Source organism: Marmota marmota, unplaced genomic scaffold (assembly GCF_001458135.2).
Source record: "Marmota marmota marmota unplaced genomic scaffold, marMar, whole genome shotgun sequence".
Classification (NCBI taxonomy): Eukaryota; Metazoa; Chordata; class Mammalia; order Rodentia; family Sciuridae; genus Marmota; species Marmota marmota.
Window position 1 is genome coordinate 18,373,246 of NW_025999998.1, and position 17,448 is coordinate 18,390,693.

Sequence of the window (17,448 nt, forward strand, 5' to 3'; positions counted from 1 at the left end):
ACCTGAAAACTAGTTTTCATAATGGAATCATAAAATGAATCTTAATCTAAAATATTGGGAGGCAAAAAATAACCTAAAATATTTAATGTCAAGAAACACTTTTTCCAGAAGAGTCTTTTCAAGTTCATTTATAAAATAGGCATAATAATAAGAACTATTCTAAAAGGTGGTCATGAAAGTTCATGAGAGAATAAAAATAAAGTACATATGCACTCAGTGAATGTTTGGAAAACATCCAATGAATGTTGGCTGCTATTTTTTTTCTAAAATTTTAATGATTAAAGGTACTAACTAGCACCACACTATGAGTACAGTAAGTAAGTTAATTACTTACTTACTGAAACAAAATAACCAAACCCTGGTTCTAGCATCCTACCTGTTTCCCTGTTTCTACCACCAGGCGGCATTACTGACCCATAATAAGGCTCTCTTCTCCAACAGAGGGTACAGCACCTCAGCAGCCACCATTGATTAAGGAACAACACCTAGGATGTCCATTCTAGAAAGTAACTATCCTCAATTATTATTTTATTTGACTTTGATTATTTCTCGGAGCTGCCTCTGACTACATGGTATAAATCTAGCATTTCATTTTCTTGTGTACTAGAAAGCCATCCCTGTTACTTAGGGAACCAATACAGCACTTGTGTGTGGAAAGGGGACATCACAGCCTACTGGTTCTCTTTTAAAGAGCTTTTTCCTGTCAAGACAAGGAAAAAAAAAGACAAGGAAACAACTTTCCTCTAGTTTCATAGCCTGCTTTTCTATGACAAGTTGCTACAGTGTCGTAATGAACCATTAAAATATTGCATATGATTCGCAGGAGTGTTACAATCAAACTAATTTAAACTAAGGTCAGGGCTCCAAATCAGCAAAATAACTCTGAAGGCAGGAGACAGAAAATAAACCAGAGGAAAGGTAGCAATAGCTGCTATTAAAAGTAACTCCAGGCAGCTAAAACTGGTCTGAGCACATTCCTAAAAATGTAATTAGCCAAATCTTTCCAGAAATTAAACCATCAAAATGACATTATAGCACACTTTAAAATGTATTTACAGAGTGAAAGAGCAGTCATCCTGGCACATCACTATGTCCTGAGGGTTTTCCTTCTTATAAGCAAAGATGCAGAAGAGCATTAGATACGGTGCTATGAAGAAACTGTCACAGATACATTCTTGGACAATACTATTTCTTAATTTCCTCGGCAGTGCTAAAGTTGAGAATGGATTAACTCAATAGGTTGTTTTCTGGTTTCTTTGTCATCTTATGGGATGATTAAAATGACAAGAACAAAGGCTTTCAGTGACTTTTTCAAATTCCAACAGATATTAAAGGGCAATGAGTGACAAGGGGGTGCTGGGTTCTGCCAATGTCATGGAGCTTATTTGTCAGAGAGGGAGACAGCGATCCTCCACTTCCTTCCTCAGTAAAGGGCCAACTTGCCTCCTCCTACTAAAGGATTCCAATAAAACAGCAATAAAACAGAACTGCCTGCTTATTATCTTTGAAGGTTTCAAAATATGATTGGGTTTGTTTAAGATATAGTGCTATGAATTCATTCAAAATACCTTCCAATCAATTGCTCATTTCCCCAAAGAAAGAGGTTCTAGATAAGGAGACAGAGATACCAAAAACATTCCACCCAAAGGGAGCACCTTAGGCATTTGGATGACATGGAAAAAAATTTATTGTTTTTTTAAATGACAAATATGCACTATGATGTTACTGGAAGGAAGGAAGGAAGGAAGGAAGTATGGAAGTACCCAGGCATGAGAGGTGGCCATGAAGACTAGAATAGTGTTTCTGAAAGGAGCCTGTGAATGTGTGGGGAAGGGCAAAGTTGTGTAAAGTCTACCAAGAAAGCGAAAGGTGGGCAGTGATCCAGGTGGTGTGGAAAATCCACACTGTGGCCCAAAGGCTATTACCAGAACTCATTAGAACAGCCCTCAAGGTGAAACCTCAGGAGGAAAGATGATGATCCAGGAAGCATCAGTGGAGAGCAAGCTCTGCGTCTCCAGCTGAAGAAGAGAGCAAAGAGCAGAAAGACGAGGCTTCCAAAGCACATGCCTGAGTCCCCAGTAGGCCTGGTGACTGGCCAGCAGAGGCAGCCGCCGCCATGATGTTTTGTGTTCAAACAGGAAAGATTCTAAAGATTAATTATTCAATGCTAATATTTACTCCCTTAAATTTATGACCTGTGGTATCCAGCTGCAGGCAACCCTACCTACTCTGAGTGTAAGCTAAAATTAATAACTGTTGGAAGTCTGATACAATTGGCCAAAGTGCATGAAACTGACTAAGCAAATTATGAATCACAAATCGAGGTTCTACTTTTTTCTTTGATGACAACAGCAAAACAACAATTTCTTTGGGTTACCTAAAAAAAAATTTTTTTTAAAGCTATGAGCCCTTGAGTTACACTATCTCACCTAGGGATGGATTTCTATTACATGCAAGTGATTGGCATGCCCCTAAAGTTCTAGTGACCTTGTGCTTATGCCCAATAAGACCCAAACGGTAGGTACATGGACATCGGCTGTATATGCCAAGGTGTGGCAGCCAAGAAACAAAAAATCTTATGGAAGAAAATCTGAGAGTGAATGACACAGCATGGATACCAGGAGCAACCCCACTTGTTTGGAACAGAGTCTTCAAACAAGGCCTTCTTCATACTCTTACCTCCGGACGCACATGCCCCTCATCATGTCAAGAACTGAAGTCCGTTTCCCAGTGGTGCGCTGCAGCGGACTTGTGAGGGTTGGCAAGAGCTGATAGCTAAATTTTCAGGAAATCTGACCTAATCAGCTCCTAGAGCCTCCACCTCTTACCATCACTCCACTAGTATTAAGTTTCTACACGTGAACTTGTGGACACAAACATTCAGATCATAAAAGTATTTATCTAATTCCTGTGGCAAAATAGTAGCTAGAAAGTGTACAAAGGCACTTTCTACTATTTAGTACAAGATATTTTGAACTAGAAGCAAACTAGATGAACCAAATTTTGTGACTCATTTAAGTCTACTTGAAATTAACCAATAGGTTAAAATAGAGAAAAACTCTCAATGGAAACATCACTTTGACTCCAACTTGAGTTTAACCAGAGACACAAAATAAGAATTCCATTACAAGGTATTTTTAGGTAGGCAGGTTTTGCTATAGTTTGGACCTTGAAAGCCCCTCAGAGGCCTGTGTGTTGAAATTTGCGTCTCCAGCCTGCAGCACTATTAGGTGGTAGTAGAACCCTTAGGAGGAGAGGCCTAGTGAAAAAAAGTTAGGTCACTGGGGGGTATGTCCTTGAAGAAGATATTGGGACCTGGTCCCTTCCTGCTTCTCCTTTTGCTTCTTGGCCACCATAAGGTAAACAGCCTCCTCCATCATACATTCCTGTAATGATATAATGTATTGCCAGAGGCTCAAAGACAATGGGATTAAGTGACCGTGGACTGAAACCTCTGAAACTGTGAGTGAATTAAACCTTTTCATCCTTTTAAGTTGATTTATCTTGGGCATTTTGTCACAGTGACAGAAAGTTGACTAACATAGTATCTTTGACCCATTTTGGCCATCAGGATTCAAAATATTATAAATTTCAGTTTCTTATGTTTCTTCAAAGTTGAAGTGCTATCACTACTGATATAATAATATAGTGATAATAAACTATCCTTTAAATAGGAATTTATGATTCTCTCATGTCAGTTACATCTCACCATCAAGAACCACTCATAGTTCAATAGAAATGAAAGTTCACTTTTCTGGGTTCATGTTTCACTTTCCATCCTGCCACTGTTATGAATTATTAGCTTTAAATTAATTTTCAATTGCCATCTACACTTCATATGCTTTATGAAGACTGATTTTAAATTCACATAGTGAAAGTTGCCTAGCCAATTCTGTTTTTTGCAAACCCCTTTGGATTCTTAAGTCATATGAACTGAGACCCTCAATACCTCAGATTCTCAAAGGGTTGTTATTTGGAGTAAGCATAGCGCTCAATAGTAATATTGTTTCAATTCAATAAAAAATCTCTACCATTATAACTTTTCACTAACTGATTAATTGTTCCCCATTTTGGATACAGATCTGAAAAAAGCTAATTTATAGCAAGGAAATCCAGAATACATATGATCTTGAATTCTATTGACAGACTGAGAAAACATGTACACACTTCTTCCCTTGTACAAGGTGTGTCCTATATATTCTCTCCCCACAGCATCTTTTTTCCTATTACTCATATCTACTTGACTGCTCTTGCCAAATCTCCTCTACTTCAGGGTCAATAATGAGCTCACTATGAGCACTTAGGACTTAAATGATATTTATAGATCAAAAATTAAAATGAGTTTTTAAGAAAGCAAAGTAAAAAATGTGAAAATAAAGAGGAAGACAATTTGGCATGGAGAGTAGAGAAGAGAAGGGTGTCTTCCAAGGATGTCTTAAGGAGGTCTAGACTGTCTGACAACCTGATTTGGGAACAATGACAGGCACCTGAGAACTTACTAGTGAATCCTTGGTGGGCTCAAGCACTATCATTTTAACTCTTCTTATTGTAGTCAGGAAGAGTTAACAGCCTGGACCCGAAAGAAAACGGAAGCACTTGTGATTCCAGCCCTGCAGAATGGTTGCACTTATTTCTACTGGTTGGGTAGAATGGCTTTAAACAGTTAAAAGTCATTTTCAAAACTCTTCAAAGTATTTGGCATTTGGAAAAATATGCTAAAAATAGCATGCTCACCCAAAAGAGACTAGGCATTCTATCACAAACTAAAGTAGGAAAACACAACGTGACCTCCCAAAACATTCCAAGCTGAAATAATGAGAATCATCTTTGGTGCCTGAATTTGGTATAGATTTCGGGCTGGTTTGCTCAGACTTAAGTCCTGGTTACAATGGGTCAATTATGCTCACTGAGCCCTGAGTAAACTTTTCCTTTTGTTTGGGAGGATTTTGCACAGTGATCTTGGAAATTCCTTCTGGTCTGTTCTCTGAAGGCTAACAGAAAATGTTAGTATTTTTCCTCCTGCAGTGTTCCAAGGTGCAGCATGGCTGGTGATCTATGTGTAGAGCAGAATGAGTCAGGGATCTGAATCACTCGACCAGAATGCAGCCCACGTGTTCTCTCTTTTAGGTTTCAATAGCAGAGTGTCTGGTCATGAAGAGGCCCCCAGCTGAGAGCACAGCAGAAGGACAGCCCTCAGCCCAGACAGAAAACAGACCTGAGCAGTTCTTCAGGAGTCCAGCTCCAAGGGGAGACAAGATTTCAAGAATTGAAAATCTCTGTTGTTCCTCATTTATAGGAAACTAATTTGAAATAAAAACACATGGCAGAGATACATGAAATATGCTTAGCAGACCATAGGTTCATATACGCAGTCTTATTGCCACTTTTATTCTTTTAAGTTGTCTGGAGAATTTCATTATGACATATATCCTAGGTTGAATTATGTCTCCCTCAGATTCATAAATTGAAGTTCTAACTGCTAGCACCTTAGCATGTGACCTTATTTGGAAACAGGACTGTTGTAATAAGATGAGATCATTAGGTGGGCCCTCATCCGTTATGACTGATGTTCTCATATAAATGGGGAAGTCTGGACACAGAGATGTGCATAGAGGGAGAATGATGTGATGATAAGGGTAGAGATCAAGGTGACACTTCCAAGAGCCAGGGAACAACAAAGCTTGTCAGCTAACCATCAAAAGCTAGACAAAAAGCAAGGAAAGAATACATTCTCAAAACCCTCAGAAGGAACTAATCCTGCCATCATCTCCATCTTAGACTTCCAGCTGCCAGAACTGTGAGCTGATGTTTCTGTCAAGTCACATGGTACCTGCAGTACTTGGTTATGGCAGCCCTAGCAAATGCATCAGTATATAATGTACAATGTAAAAATCAGTCATTGTACAATTGATCAAAAAAAGTGACCAAGTGAGTGCCTGGTTGTGGTCCTTCTTGAAGAAAGATACTGACTTAGAGTCTTTCAAGAGATGCTTGAGTGAGGTGTAACAGCATTTGGTACCAGCAAAGGAACTATTGCTGTGATACTGCCATGGACCTCAACAGAATGAAAATGTGTGTCCCTTCCCCCATGACATCCTAATATACCCTTTCACCATGGAGTAAACTAGGCCCAAGAAGTACAGTCATCACCAGTTCTACTGGCAAAGGAACAAAGGCAAAGTTTGTTCCACTTACACTTAATTGGTTATTCACCAATTCTCTTCTGATAGTCAAATTGAAAAGCAATGAAAGGGGTACAAAGGATCAATACAATAATCATCAACCAGTGAAGTAGGATCCACTATGTGACATGGGTGCATGCAGACTTGGAATGCCCCAAAGGCCATGTGAACGGCAGTTGCTTTCCCATGATCCTAGCTTCTAATAGTCCTCTCTGAAAGATGGACTGCCTCCTAACTTAGATAAGGCCATTTTGGCCATCACGCTTTTTTTTTTCTTTAAAGAGAGAGAGAGAGAGAGAGAGAGAGAGAGAATTTTTTTTTTAATATGTGTTTTTTTAGTTATCGGCGGACACAACATCTTTGTTTGTATGTGGTGCTGAGGATCGAACCCGGGCCACACGCGTGCCAGGCGAGCACACTACCGCTTGAGCCACATCCCCAGCCCCTGGCCATCACTCTTTTAAAGTCACTTTTGCTTTAACTTCATATATTATGCAAAGCAATTGAGACTCTGCATTATTAAAATAATTTGCTTTTTATGATAGTTCATTCATACCTGATATTATATGGCTTTGTTTAGGCTACAATTATTACTATTTTTTGAGATATACTACAATACAAAAGAGGGACATAGGGCTTGGAAGCTGTTATGGTTTGGATCTTAAAGCTCATGTGTTGAGGATTTGGTCCCCAATGCAGCAGTGTTCAGAGTGCTACATGGAGCCTTTGATAGATGATTGGATTATGAGAGCTCCAACCTCATCAGATGGATACATACTGTAATGGGTTTGGGGCAAGGGGCTTCATTTTCAAATGAGCTATCTCTCTCTTTCTGCTTCCTGGCTGAGTACTTTGCTCCACCATGAGTTCCCCACCATGATGCTTTGCCTTGCCATAGTCCCAGAAACAATGGAGCTAAGTGGCCATAATTGAAATTTGTGAAGCTATGAGCCAAAATAAATAGTTACTTCTTTTAAGTTGTTTTTATCTGGCATTTTGTCACAGTAATGGAAAGCTGGTTAACACAGAAACTTTTTCCTCATCATGCATAAGACCAGAGTTTATCTACCTGCAAAGGCAGTGGTCTCCACCTCCCAAACCAGTGATTCCCTCCACATAGCATGCTGTCTGTGTATGTTATAAGGAGATAAAATCTTCTAATTTTATGAATATATCATTCCAAGGAAAATTAATTGTGTCATCAGGCAAATAGAGCCCATGACACATACAACTGTGAAATCACAGTGTTTCAACAGACCAATGAAAATGTAAGAAATCCTCTTTACCTTTTCCATAACATGCTATAGAACCACCATTTGATCTATTCCAGTTTCAACAGCTAATTAATTTGCAAAGCCACCCATTCTATATTTGGACTGCTGGATAGGCAATATTATCTATGCATATGTGGGCCATTTTTTTATTTTTCTGATATCAGTTTCAGCCACAGTTTTTTAAAGAAACCAGTTGGATGGTAACGAAGGAAGTTTTTTTGGATGCTTAGGTGGGCATTTGAATTATTTAAACTTAAAAGGAAATAAAATCAGATATCAAAGAATCAAATTGCAAATACAGAGATGTATTAACTAAATATTTGCATTTACTAAGTACCTACTGTGTGCCCAGTACTACACCAGAAAATTGAAGACAGATGTCAAAGATAGCATCATTATCCACAATTAACTCAAAATATTATCTAACCATGATTAAATATAAGAAACAAATTTTGAATCAATGGAAAACACAGTATACAGTTACTTCCTAAGTTGGTTAGGACTAAATTTTGTAAGAGTTCAGAGGATGGTAATAAACAGTGGAGAGTTTTTAAGAGTCATCATGAAGTACCTGGGTCGACCATGTTTGGAGACAAGCGAGATTTAGAAAATCATAGGAATTAAGAAGATTTCTTTGAGAATGTATCTATATTTATAGGCTAATTATACAACTACTCCAAAATACACAAAATAAAATTACGAAGATTCTATTATTATTGTTAAAGTGAGGTGGATGGGAATGAGAAGGATGTTGAACTATAATCAAACGTAAGTAGGAACCAGGAAAACACCATTGCATCATGGCATAATGCAGGGAGAAAACCAAACTCAGCCCTTAACTTGGGTATTTTTCTAACTGACAAATTGGATAATTAACGTGCAGTTTGTCCTTAAAGAAAGATATAGAATATCACCAAGGAGTTCTTTCCTCCATATCTCAGTCACCTTTAATGTCCCCCACTGTGCAAAAGTGGAAAGCTCTTGTTTAGCTGATTAACTGTACCCTTCATTATATATACAAATGTCCTTCTCCCCCTCCCAGATTATATAGCACTTCCAGAGACCTACTTAACCACCTGATTAATTACTGGACCTCTATGTAAATTACTGTCAAGACTAAGATGATCATTTCATCACTGATTCTGCTTGATGAACATTTACAGTTTAACATATCTGACAAAGCCATTTGTAAACCTCTATAATATAAATGAAGGTACATTAAAGCTACAATAAGTCCATAATATTAATAGCCTTAAAATAATTTGCTAACTACAGACAGTTCCCTAAACAATTACAAGACGTTCTATGTTAATTTAGAGGGGAATTCCAAACAAGGCATTTAAAACCTAATAAGATGCCATTAAATGAAGGGGACAGGGGAGGGGGGGGAAATAGAAAGAAAACCCTAAGGCTTAAACTAGTAGAAATGATTCTCAGAGCTACTGACCCTTGCAAGATCCATGTTTTCTTGGATTTAAGACACAAAGTAGATTTCTAATTGAAGGTGATTATCTAGATACTACTTCCCAAATTGTATATTTTCTTGTATTGATTCACATCAACAACTAATTACATGGAGCATTTATGAATCTGAAAAGTCCACAGGAACAGTCAAGGCAATCTCTGGACTATGTACAATGAAAACAAGCTCTGTAAACTATGAGGCACTACACAATATGGCAACAGCCTGCCTCCTGGTATTTGTGTAGACCTAAGACTTATGATGTCAATCAAACAGGAATGGATTTTTATGAAGAGATCACAGAAAAAAATTCTTGGCTTGTTCTTGAATTTTCTGGGGTGTGGACACCACTGTGCATGCCTGTGAGTCCACTGAAATATACACATTGATATAGTCACCGTCACTATGAGGGAAAAAGGAACAGCAACATACACTTTTAAAAACCAAAAGACAAATTCCTATGCAGCAAATTTTATCTCCACACTCTTGACTCAAGAGCTAGGTGACTCTACCTAGCACCAAGGTGGCTAGCCCGATGGAGGCAATAAAACAGCAAAAAATATGCAGACTTCTGCCAAGGCCCAAGTATGCCTCCATAAAATATAGTTCCCATTAGCTGGGTTAATTAAGATTAACACACAAGTCATTGAAAACCCCCAAAGTGGACAAAAGATAATTTACTATGGAAAGACACAAAGACTAGAAGTCACTCTGAGTCATTCAATAATACACTGGAAGGAAGTTTCTTATTAATACTCAAGTTGTCACCATTGATTACAAAATGAGATGCATTCAAATAGCTCACAAAAAGCTAAAGAACCCCTTGTTTTGTTAGTGAAGCTCTATGAACAAGGCAGAGTGGAACCCAGGAAATGTGCAAGTAAACCTAATCACATATATTATAATTACTATTAAACAGATTAACACACACACACATATGAATGTTTGCATTTTAGGTCTTGAGACTCCACGTCTGGCATTTTTCATTAACTTAGCATAATGTTTTCACAAAAAATAATAACTGGCATGCCAGGCCAATCTCAATATCTCGATATATTGTTGAGAAAGCATTGCCATCCTTACCTCGAGGGTCATGTTCACAGTACTAATGGCCACTTTTATTTCTCCATCAGAAAGTTCCTTTATATCTTTCAACATTGTTTGTTCAATACTTAAACCTGTGGATAACAGGGGGAAAAAAAAACTGTGTTATGCTTTGGGAACTCTCTCTTTTTAAAAATAATAATATCAAAGGATTAATGAATGCACATTAATTTCAACATTTTGTCTTATAATGTCACTTTTATTCATCATATGCACCCACTAAGGCAACAATCACATTTGTGACTATGTCTACACCTGTCAAGTTCCCAGCAGGAAAGAAGAGCCACCCCTCATGATGCAAAAGAAGGCTCTTTAATGTTGGGACACTTACAGAAATATGGGTAAAAGATGGTGCAGCATCTACAGAGCAGCAAAGGGACAAGGGAAGGAAAGAGAAATCTGGAACTGGAGAAGAGATGCTGCCAGAAACAGCACCAAAGCAGGAAGGGAGTGGGGAAGAAATACCACCGCTGTTCCTCCCCTTCCCCTGTGACTGCGACGAGAGTGGAGGTAGGAAAATGGAGAAAAACAGGCAAACTAGTCAAATCATGCCAACAAGGCCAAGATTTGCTTTCAGGGTGCATTTAGGCAAGTCCCTATGTTTTCTAGTATAATTTTGTTCAAAATGCACTTTATAAATGTAACCCATAGAACTATCATAATTGAGTTGGCTTTAGCAGTAGGGGTTATTGAATTCCTTAATTGATGGGAAGAATAATCCAGAATGGCTAAATTATCCAGAACTACATAGTTGTAGTCAATTGACCAACATACTTCAATGAAAGCTATCACAGCAAAACAAGAAATGGTTTGGCCCAACATTTAATCCTCACACTACATTCTTATGTCTGCTTAGGCTTATTGTCTTAGAAGAAGATCCACAATAAAGCTTAGTAAAGCACAGATATCCTTCCCAGCTGTTTGCTAAAGACATCACAGTTGGATTGACTACCCTATCAACTTATAGTACTGTCAATCACAGCATCATGAAAAACGGGTATTAAATATTTTTCTTTAACTAGAAGATTTATTTGTAGAATACGTGTGACATTAAAAGTCTGGTGTTGTTTTGAAAATGAATGAGAATGCATCCCATCCTGCAGCTATGCATACACTCACATCCCGCCTGGCACACAGGTAACTGAAGGCGTGGCAGTTGCTGTCAGTGCCTCGCCCATACTTCGTCAGACCATCCCGCTCAGTGTGCCTTGCAAGATGCTCCACCACCAGCACCTGCATCTGTTCCTGAAGGCTTTTTTCAGTCACCAGAACAAATTCTGGGGAATTAATACCCCTTGGACTAGGTGGCCTTCACTGTGGGTCTACTGATAAATTCTTAACAGGCAGCAACAAAACTTAATTTGTAATGTTTGTCAGTTTCTGTAGTGTCAACACTTCTACCATGGCTGATCTTGCACAACCAATTCAATATCAACCAATTCACAAAATTCCTCCAAATTTAACCACCAGCCTTTGAAGCCAGAGTGAGCATGTTCCTGCACCACTGCACCCCTCAGCTGGGTGTAATTTTACACACTCTTTCCCAGGGTTTGCTGGTGGCCTTCACCTCTGTTTTTCCACTAAACTAACTCGCTTGAGAAAGCACTCTACTCCCCTATCAGTGTGGCTGGGATGGTCTCCCAAATAAACTGCTTTGCCCCAGGGAAATCCCAAAGTAAAGGAGAAAGTTATATCATTTAGTGTTTGCCTTGGATGGTCTGGATTTAAATCCTGGCCTGGACACTTTCCTGATGTGTGTTTGATGTTGGGAAAGCAAAGAAGCCTTTCTGTGCTTCAGTGTTGTTATCTGCAAGATGAGGATAGATAATTAAGCACCTGATTGTATAAGGATTCAGGAAGATCATCTTTGCAGTGTTAGACCATCAGAACCTTGCGTAAGTTAGGAATTCACTGAATTACAGCTATTTGTTATTATAAAACAGTTGATCCTGAAATTTACTGTCCTGATAAAGCATAAATTTAGAAAGCAATTTTATCAGCTTAGCCATCTTCTCTCTCATTTCTTGCTAACATTAATTGATTTTTGAAATCCCATTGTGCTTGACATTGCTTCTGCCTCATTCCCAAAATAGAACTCTGTAAGCACAAGGATTTCAGGTAATGATGCATCTGGGGTGTTCATTAGACACATGAATTAACCACACATCCAGACACAAAGGCCTCAGAGGAGAGGCCACAGGGCGGGCTGCCTGTTTCCAGGTGAGCCAACATCTGAGCCTGAAAAGTCTTTTATAAGCACAAGGCAAGAGAAAAGAGAGAAAGCAGGTTCAAGTTCACCTTCTCAGGCCTGACAACGCTCTACACAGAAACTGTCTCTACTTTGGAAGCGGCGGGAGCCATGGGAGACAGAGTCACTTACCCTGGGCACTGAACTGGGTTTCTTGCAGGACATTGATGATGTCCTCTCTTGGAGGCAAGTTAGGAAACTTTTCTTCCAGGACAGAAAGAATCTCTTCCTGCTTCTCTGAGATCTTGTCAGGATCCATGGTCATCCACTTGAAAAGGATGCTGCCTGAAAGGCATGAACAAAAATGCCCTTGAACTTTCAGCCAGCCAAGTCAGGGGAGGAAAAGCAATGTCCTTGTTCTCCAGGTATTAATCTCTGCAACTTAACTGACCCCTGCATGCTCCATGGCACAGAGATTATGGATAAAAGAACAACATGTATACCTTTCCCCCAACGCACACAACACACGCAAGTGATCACACCTCAGTTTTAAATTATTTCAAAATGGTAATTAGTGGTAAACTACTTAAGAATCTAGTCAACACTAATCGCTTTAAGCAATCACAGAGAATATTGTTCCCACTTATCACATTTTACATACGAACTTCCTCCTTTTCGTAACTAAATGCTTGTATACTTTCACCATCAGTAACTGAAGAGTCTGACAAGGTGGTACACCTGAAGTCCACTGCTGACCTTTCAAGCTCCAAGCACAGTTTTGAAGTAGTTTACTATGATCTAATAATTATAAGGTTTCACGAGCCACGTTTAAATCACAGGTGTACATTAAAAGTAATTTGCTAACACAGTTCTCAGGGAAAAAATGTTAAAAGATAGATTGGAGAGGTAGACAGAGGCCAGATCATGAAGGGCCTTACAAATCATCCTGAAACTTATCTTTTATGTTCTAAGGGGAATGGAGAACATTAAGTAGGAAGAATAATATGCTCAATTTCATGTTTTATATGAATCATTCTGGCTACCATGTAGAGAATAAATCAGAAAAGGAATATTGGTAGGGTCAGTAAGGAGGGTTTTTTTTTAATATATAAGAAGTAAGAAAAGAATGATTTAGCAAACAAAGAACTGGACAGACTCAATTTGAATGATCATTTAAAGGTGGAATGTGGCCAAACATATTTTGAGTATATATATATCCTGTAGTCTGACAATTGCTGACGTAAAATTCAAAAAGATCCCCATCTGCTTCTGGCTAGGATTGAATATTTTGTATCAAGAACAAGAACAAGAAATTATATCAACAATAGCAACAGCAAAAAGTGCAAGAATTAGAGATATGTTTTAATTTACATTAAAACATATCTCTAATTCTGAGATTTTTATCTATAGTCAAAATGGCAATTATCAAGAATACAAGTATCAAATGTTGGTGAGGATGTAGGAGAAAGTTCACTCATACATTACTAGTGAGAATGCAAACTCATGCAAACACTCTGGAAAGCAGTATAGAGATTCCTCAGGAAACCTGGAATGGAACCCTCATTTGACCCAGTTATCCCACTCCTTGGTATATACCCAAAGGACTTAAAATCAGCATACTACAGTGACACAGCCACATTGATGTTTATGGTAGCTCAATTCAAAATCACTTAGTTATGGAACCAAACTAGGTGCTCTTCAACAGATGAATGAAATGTTGTAAATATGCATAATGGAACACTACTCAGCCATAAAGAAGAATTAAATTATGGCATTTGCTGGTAAATGGATGGAACTGGAGGCTATCATGCTAAGTAAAATATGCCAATCCCAAAAAAACAAAGGCCAAATGTTCTCTCTGATACATGGATGCTAACACACAATAAGCAGAGGGGAAGGAAGAATAGAAGTCCATTGGATTGGACAAAGGGGAATGAAGGGAAGGGAGGGGAATGAGAATAGGAAGGACAGTAGAATAAATTAGATATAACTTTCTTATGTTCATATATGAATACATGACCAGTGTGACTCCACATCATGTACAACCACAAGAATGGGATCCTAATTAGAGTAAGTTATACTCCATGAATGTATAATATGTCAAAATACACCATTCTGTCATGTATATCTAAAAAGAACAAATTTTAAAAATAAAAAAAATACTTTAAAAATATCTGCAAGATATTTTTTAATTTTTAAAATCCATTACAGGATTAGCCATGTGATACACTCTAAGAAGCCAAGATCCTGGGGAGAAAGTAAGTACTTTCTTACTTACTTCTAAGGGAACCCAACCAACATCAAGTTGCTATTCCTGGAGGGGTATTTGCTATTTCAAGTTGTATCCAATGAGCTGAGAAAGTTAGAAAATCTAACAATAGTTTCATAGGGCTTGGAGGCTAGAACTAGAGTCTAGGCCCTCCACAGAGAAGCAGTCTTAATAGCCCAGATTTTGACATGGGACACCTGAAGAGCTACACAATAGGATGAGAGTTGGAAAACTTTGGTCTGAAGGTCAAATCTAGTTAATTGTATGTTTTTATAGACAGTTTTATCAGAACACAGCCATGCCCATTCATTTATAATGCTGTTTATGGATTTTGTGTACTATGAAGTTGGAGGTGAGTAGTTGCAATGGAGACTATAGATCCACAAAGCCTAAAATATTTACTATCTGACCTATTCTGAAAACATTTGCCACCCTCATGTAAGGAAAAGAGTGAAGTCAAAACAACAATTTTCATGAGGATTGAAATCCTGATGTGTACCACCTCAAACACAGAATAGATTATGTTTATCTGCCACTTTTCTAATTCCTGAAATTAGAAAAGTGGCAGATAAGTGTAAAAGTGTAAAACTAAATCCTCTCTGGAGCAAAAGAATTTCATTATTCACTGCTTATCATGTCTACATTTTTATATACAGTATTCAGTCCTCAATAAAAAAAAATTTACCTGGTATAAAAGAAATAAGATCAAATGACTAAAAACTTCAGAGGAAAAACTCATGAGGAAAAGAATGGAAACATCCAAAGGAAAATTTAAAAGTTAGCTGGAGAATTATAGTAGAAAATTAGACTCTATAAGTAAAACATTCAAATGAAATATAATAACTGAATTTAAGAATACAAAAATATGTTTATGGAACATTAGACACACTGAGGAAAACATTAGTGAACTCTAAAATATATCCATATCGAAACATTAAGTGAAAAGGGAATGAAAAAACACAGAGATGAGTAGAAGAGACATAAGGAACATGGAGACAGGTTTAACACACGGGTAATTATTCCCCTTGGAGAGGAAAGGCGGGGAGGTCGGGGCAATGGGTGCACTGATGCTTCAAAACTGATTAATACTATTCTAACATTCAAAAATCCTATGAGCCCAAATCAGCACTAATAGAAAGAAAAACACCCATAGGCACATGACAGCAGAAATTTTTTTAAAATTATAGGAAAAACAATAACCATAGAAAAAAGACATGGCAACCAGGAGAACCACAATGAAATTGAGATGAACTTCTTGACTAATGCAAAGAAAGAAGACAATGGAACTACACTTCAAAATACGAATATAAAATGAAAAAAATGCCAGGTGCAGTGGAGCATGCCTGTAATCCCAGCAGCTCAGGACGCTGAGGCAGAAGGATCACGAGTTCAAAGCCACCCTCAGCAACTTAACCAGATCCTAAGCAACTCAGCAAGACTCTGTCTCTAAATAAAATTTTTTTAAAAGGGTCTGGGGATTTAACTTAGTGGTTAAGTGCCCCTGGGGTCAATCCCCAGGACCCCCCCCCCAAAAAAAAAAGAAAGAAAAAAAATGAAATTGAAATAAAGACATTTTCAGAAAGAAAAAAAAAAAACAATTCCTACAGAACAGCTTAATGAAAAGAGGCTTCTGACATTGGCTTATGATTCAGTTTAACTTAACAATTAGAAAGAAATTGATGTACTAACATCAGCAGTAAAATCTAACTAAAAAAGATGCTCACCATACACTGAGTTGTTTTTACAGGATGAGACAGGCCATGCCCAGCTTCAGCCCAGGGACTCATCCGTGTGGCAAACTCTTCAACTTAACATTAGAAACCCATTCAGTATTACTCAGCCATGAAAAGATTGAAATTACAGCAGATGCCAGGTAAATGTATGGAACTGGCAATTATCATGCTGAGTGAAATAAGCCAATCCCCAAAAACAAAAGCTGAATGTTCTCTGTAATATGTGGATGCTAACACACAATAAGGGCATGGGGGAGGGAAGAGTAAAAGTTCATTGGATTAGACAAAGGGGAATGAAGGGGGCATTGGAATAGGAAAGACAGTAGAATGAATTGGATATAACTTTCCTATGTTCATGTATGAATACACAACCAGTGAAACTCCACATCATATAAAACCACAAGAATGGGATCCTAAGTTTACTCCATGTATATATAATACGGCAAAATACACTCTACTGTCATGTGTATCTAAACAGAACAAAAAAGAAAGAAAGAAGGAAAGAAACCCATTCAGCAGTTACAAACTTAGTTTAAATATCAATGTCAGGGTACAGCAGCTAAAGACACCTGTTAGCGTGTTCAAACCTGTTTTGTAATGAGTGTTGACTTAACTTCCAGCAAATTCTTCAGAAGGAAATACTTATATCAATAAACTTGTACCCCAAAGTATCTCAGTGACTCATAGGCTGATAGGGAGGAGAGCTGAATTAACAGCAAGTAATGAAGAAAACAATTATAATCAAATAGTAACAAACATTTCATTCTATTAGGGAAAAAATCAATCACAATATTCTTTGTTCAAAAAAAAAGGAGATGTGCAGGGCCTCTTGCCAAAAGCAATTGCAGCACATTAATATTAAACACGATCTACTGGAGTCAGAAGTTGTTTGGGGAAAACATCCAACACAGTAAAGGCATATTCTGCATGATAAATTGTTAGCAAAAAAAGAAGGAACTTAAGCCTCTTTTCTGTTTCACCTGGGATTGATGTTTCTTTTCATACAAAAAAAATCAAAGAAGAAAAATGAAATATAATTTAGCTCATATATTTTTCCTAGAAATGTTTAAAAAGAAGCAAGTGCTTCCTATTTCTACAAATTGAAAATGTCCAGATTTAAGAATAAGGCTTATCTTTGTATGACTGAAGAAGTAACACTGAGTTTGAAGAATCATTTTGGTTTTGTATCTAGCAGGAACAGTCATAGCTTTCCCCTACCCCCAACATCTTCCTAAG

General features: G+C 37.8%; 1 protein-coding gene across 11 annotated transcripts in view; it reads right to left on the reverse strand.

Annotated features, from left to right (window-relative positions):
• Positions 1-17,448, reverse strand: part of Prune2 (prune homolog 2 with BCH domain) — a 259,308-nt gene that overhangs the window by 179,949 nt on the left and 61,911 nt on the right. For all 11 annotated transcript variants that reach the window (XM_048806933.1, XM_048806938.1, XM_048806942.1 and 8 more), the window contains exons 5-6: positions 12,403-12,555; positions 10,002-10,096 (exon numbers count right to left, since the gene is read on the reverse strand). In XM_048806933.1, the coding sequence (XP_048662890.1) occupies positions 10,002-10,096; positions 12,403-12,555 (248 nt within the window). The remainder of the gene's footprint in view (positions 1-10,001; positions 10,097-12,402; positions 12,556-17,448) is intronic.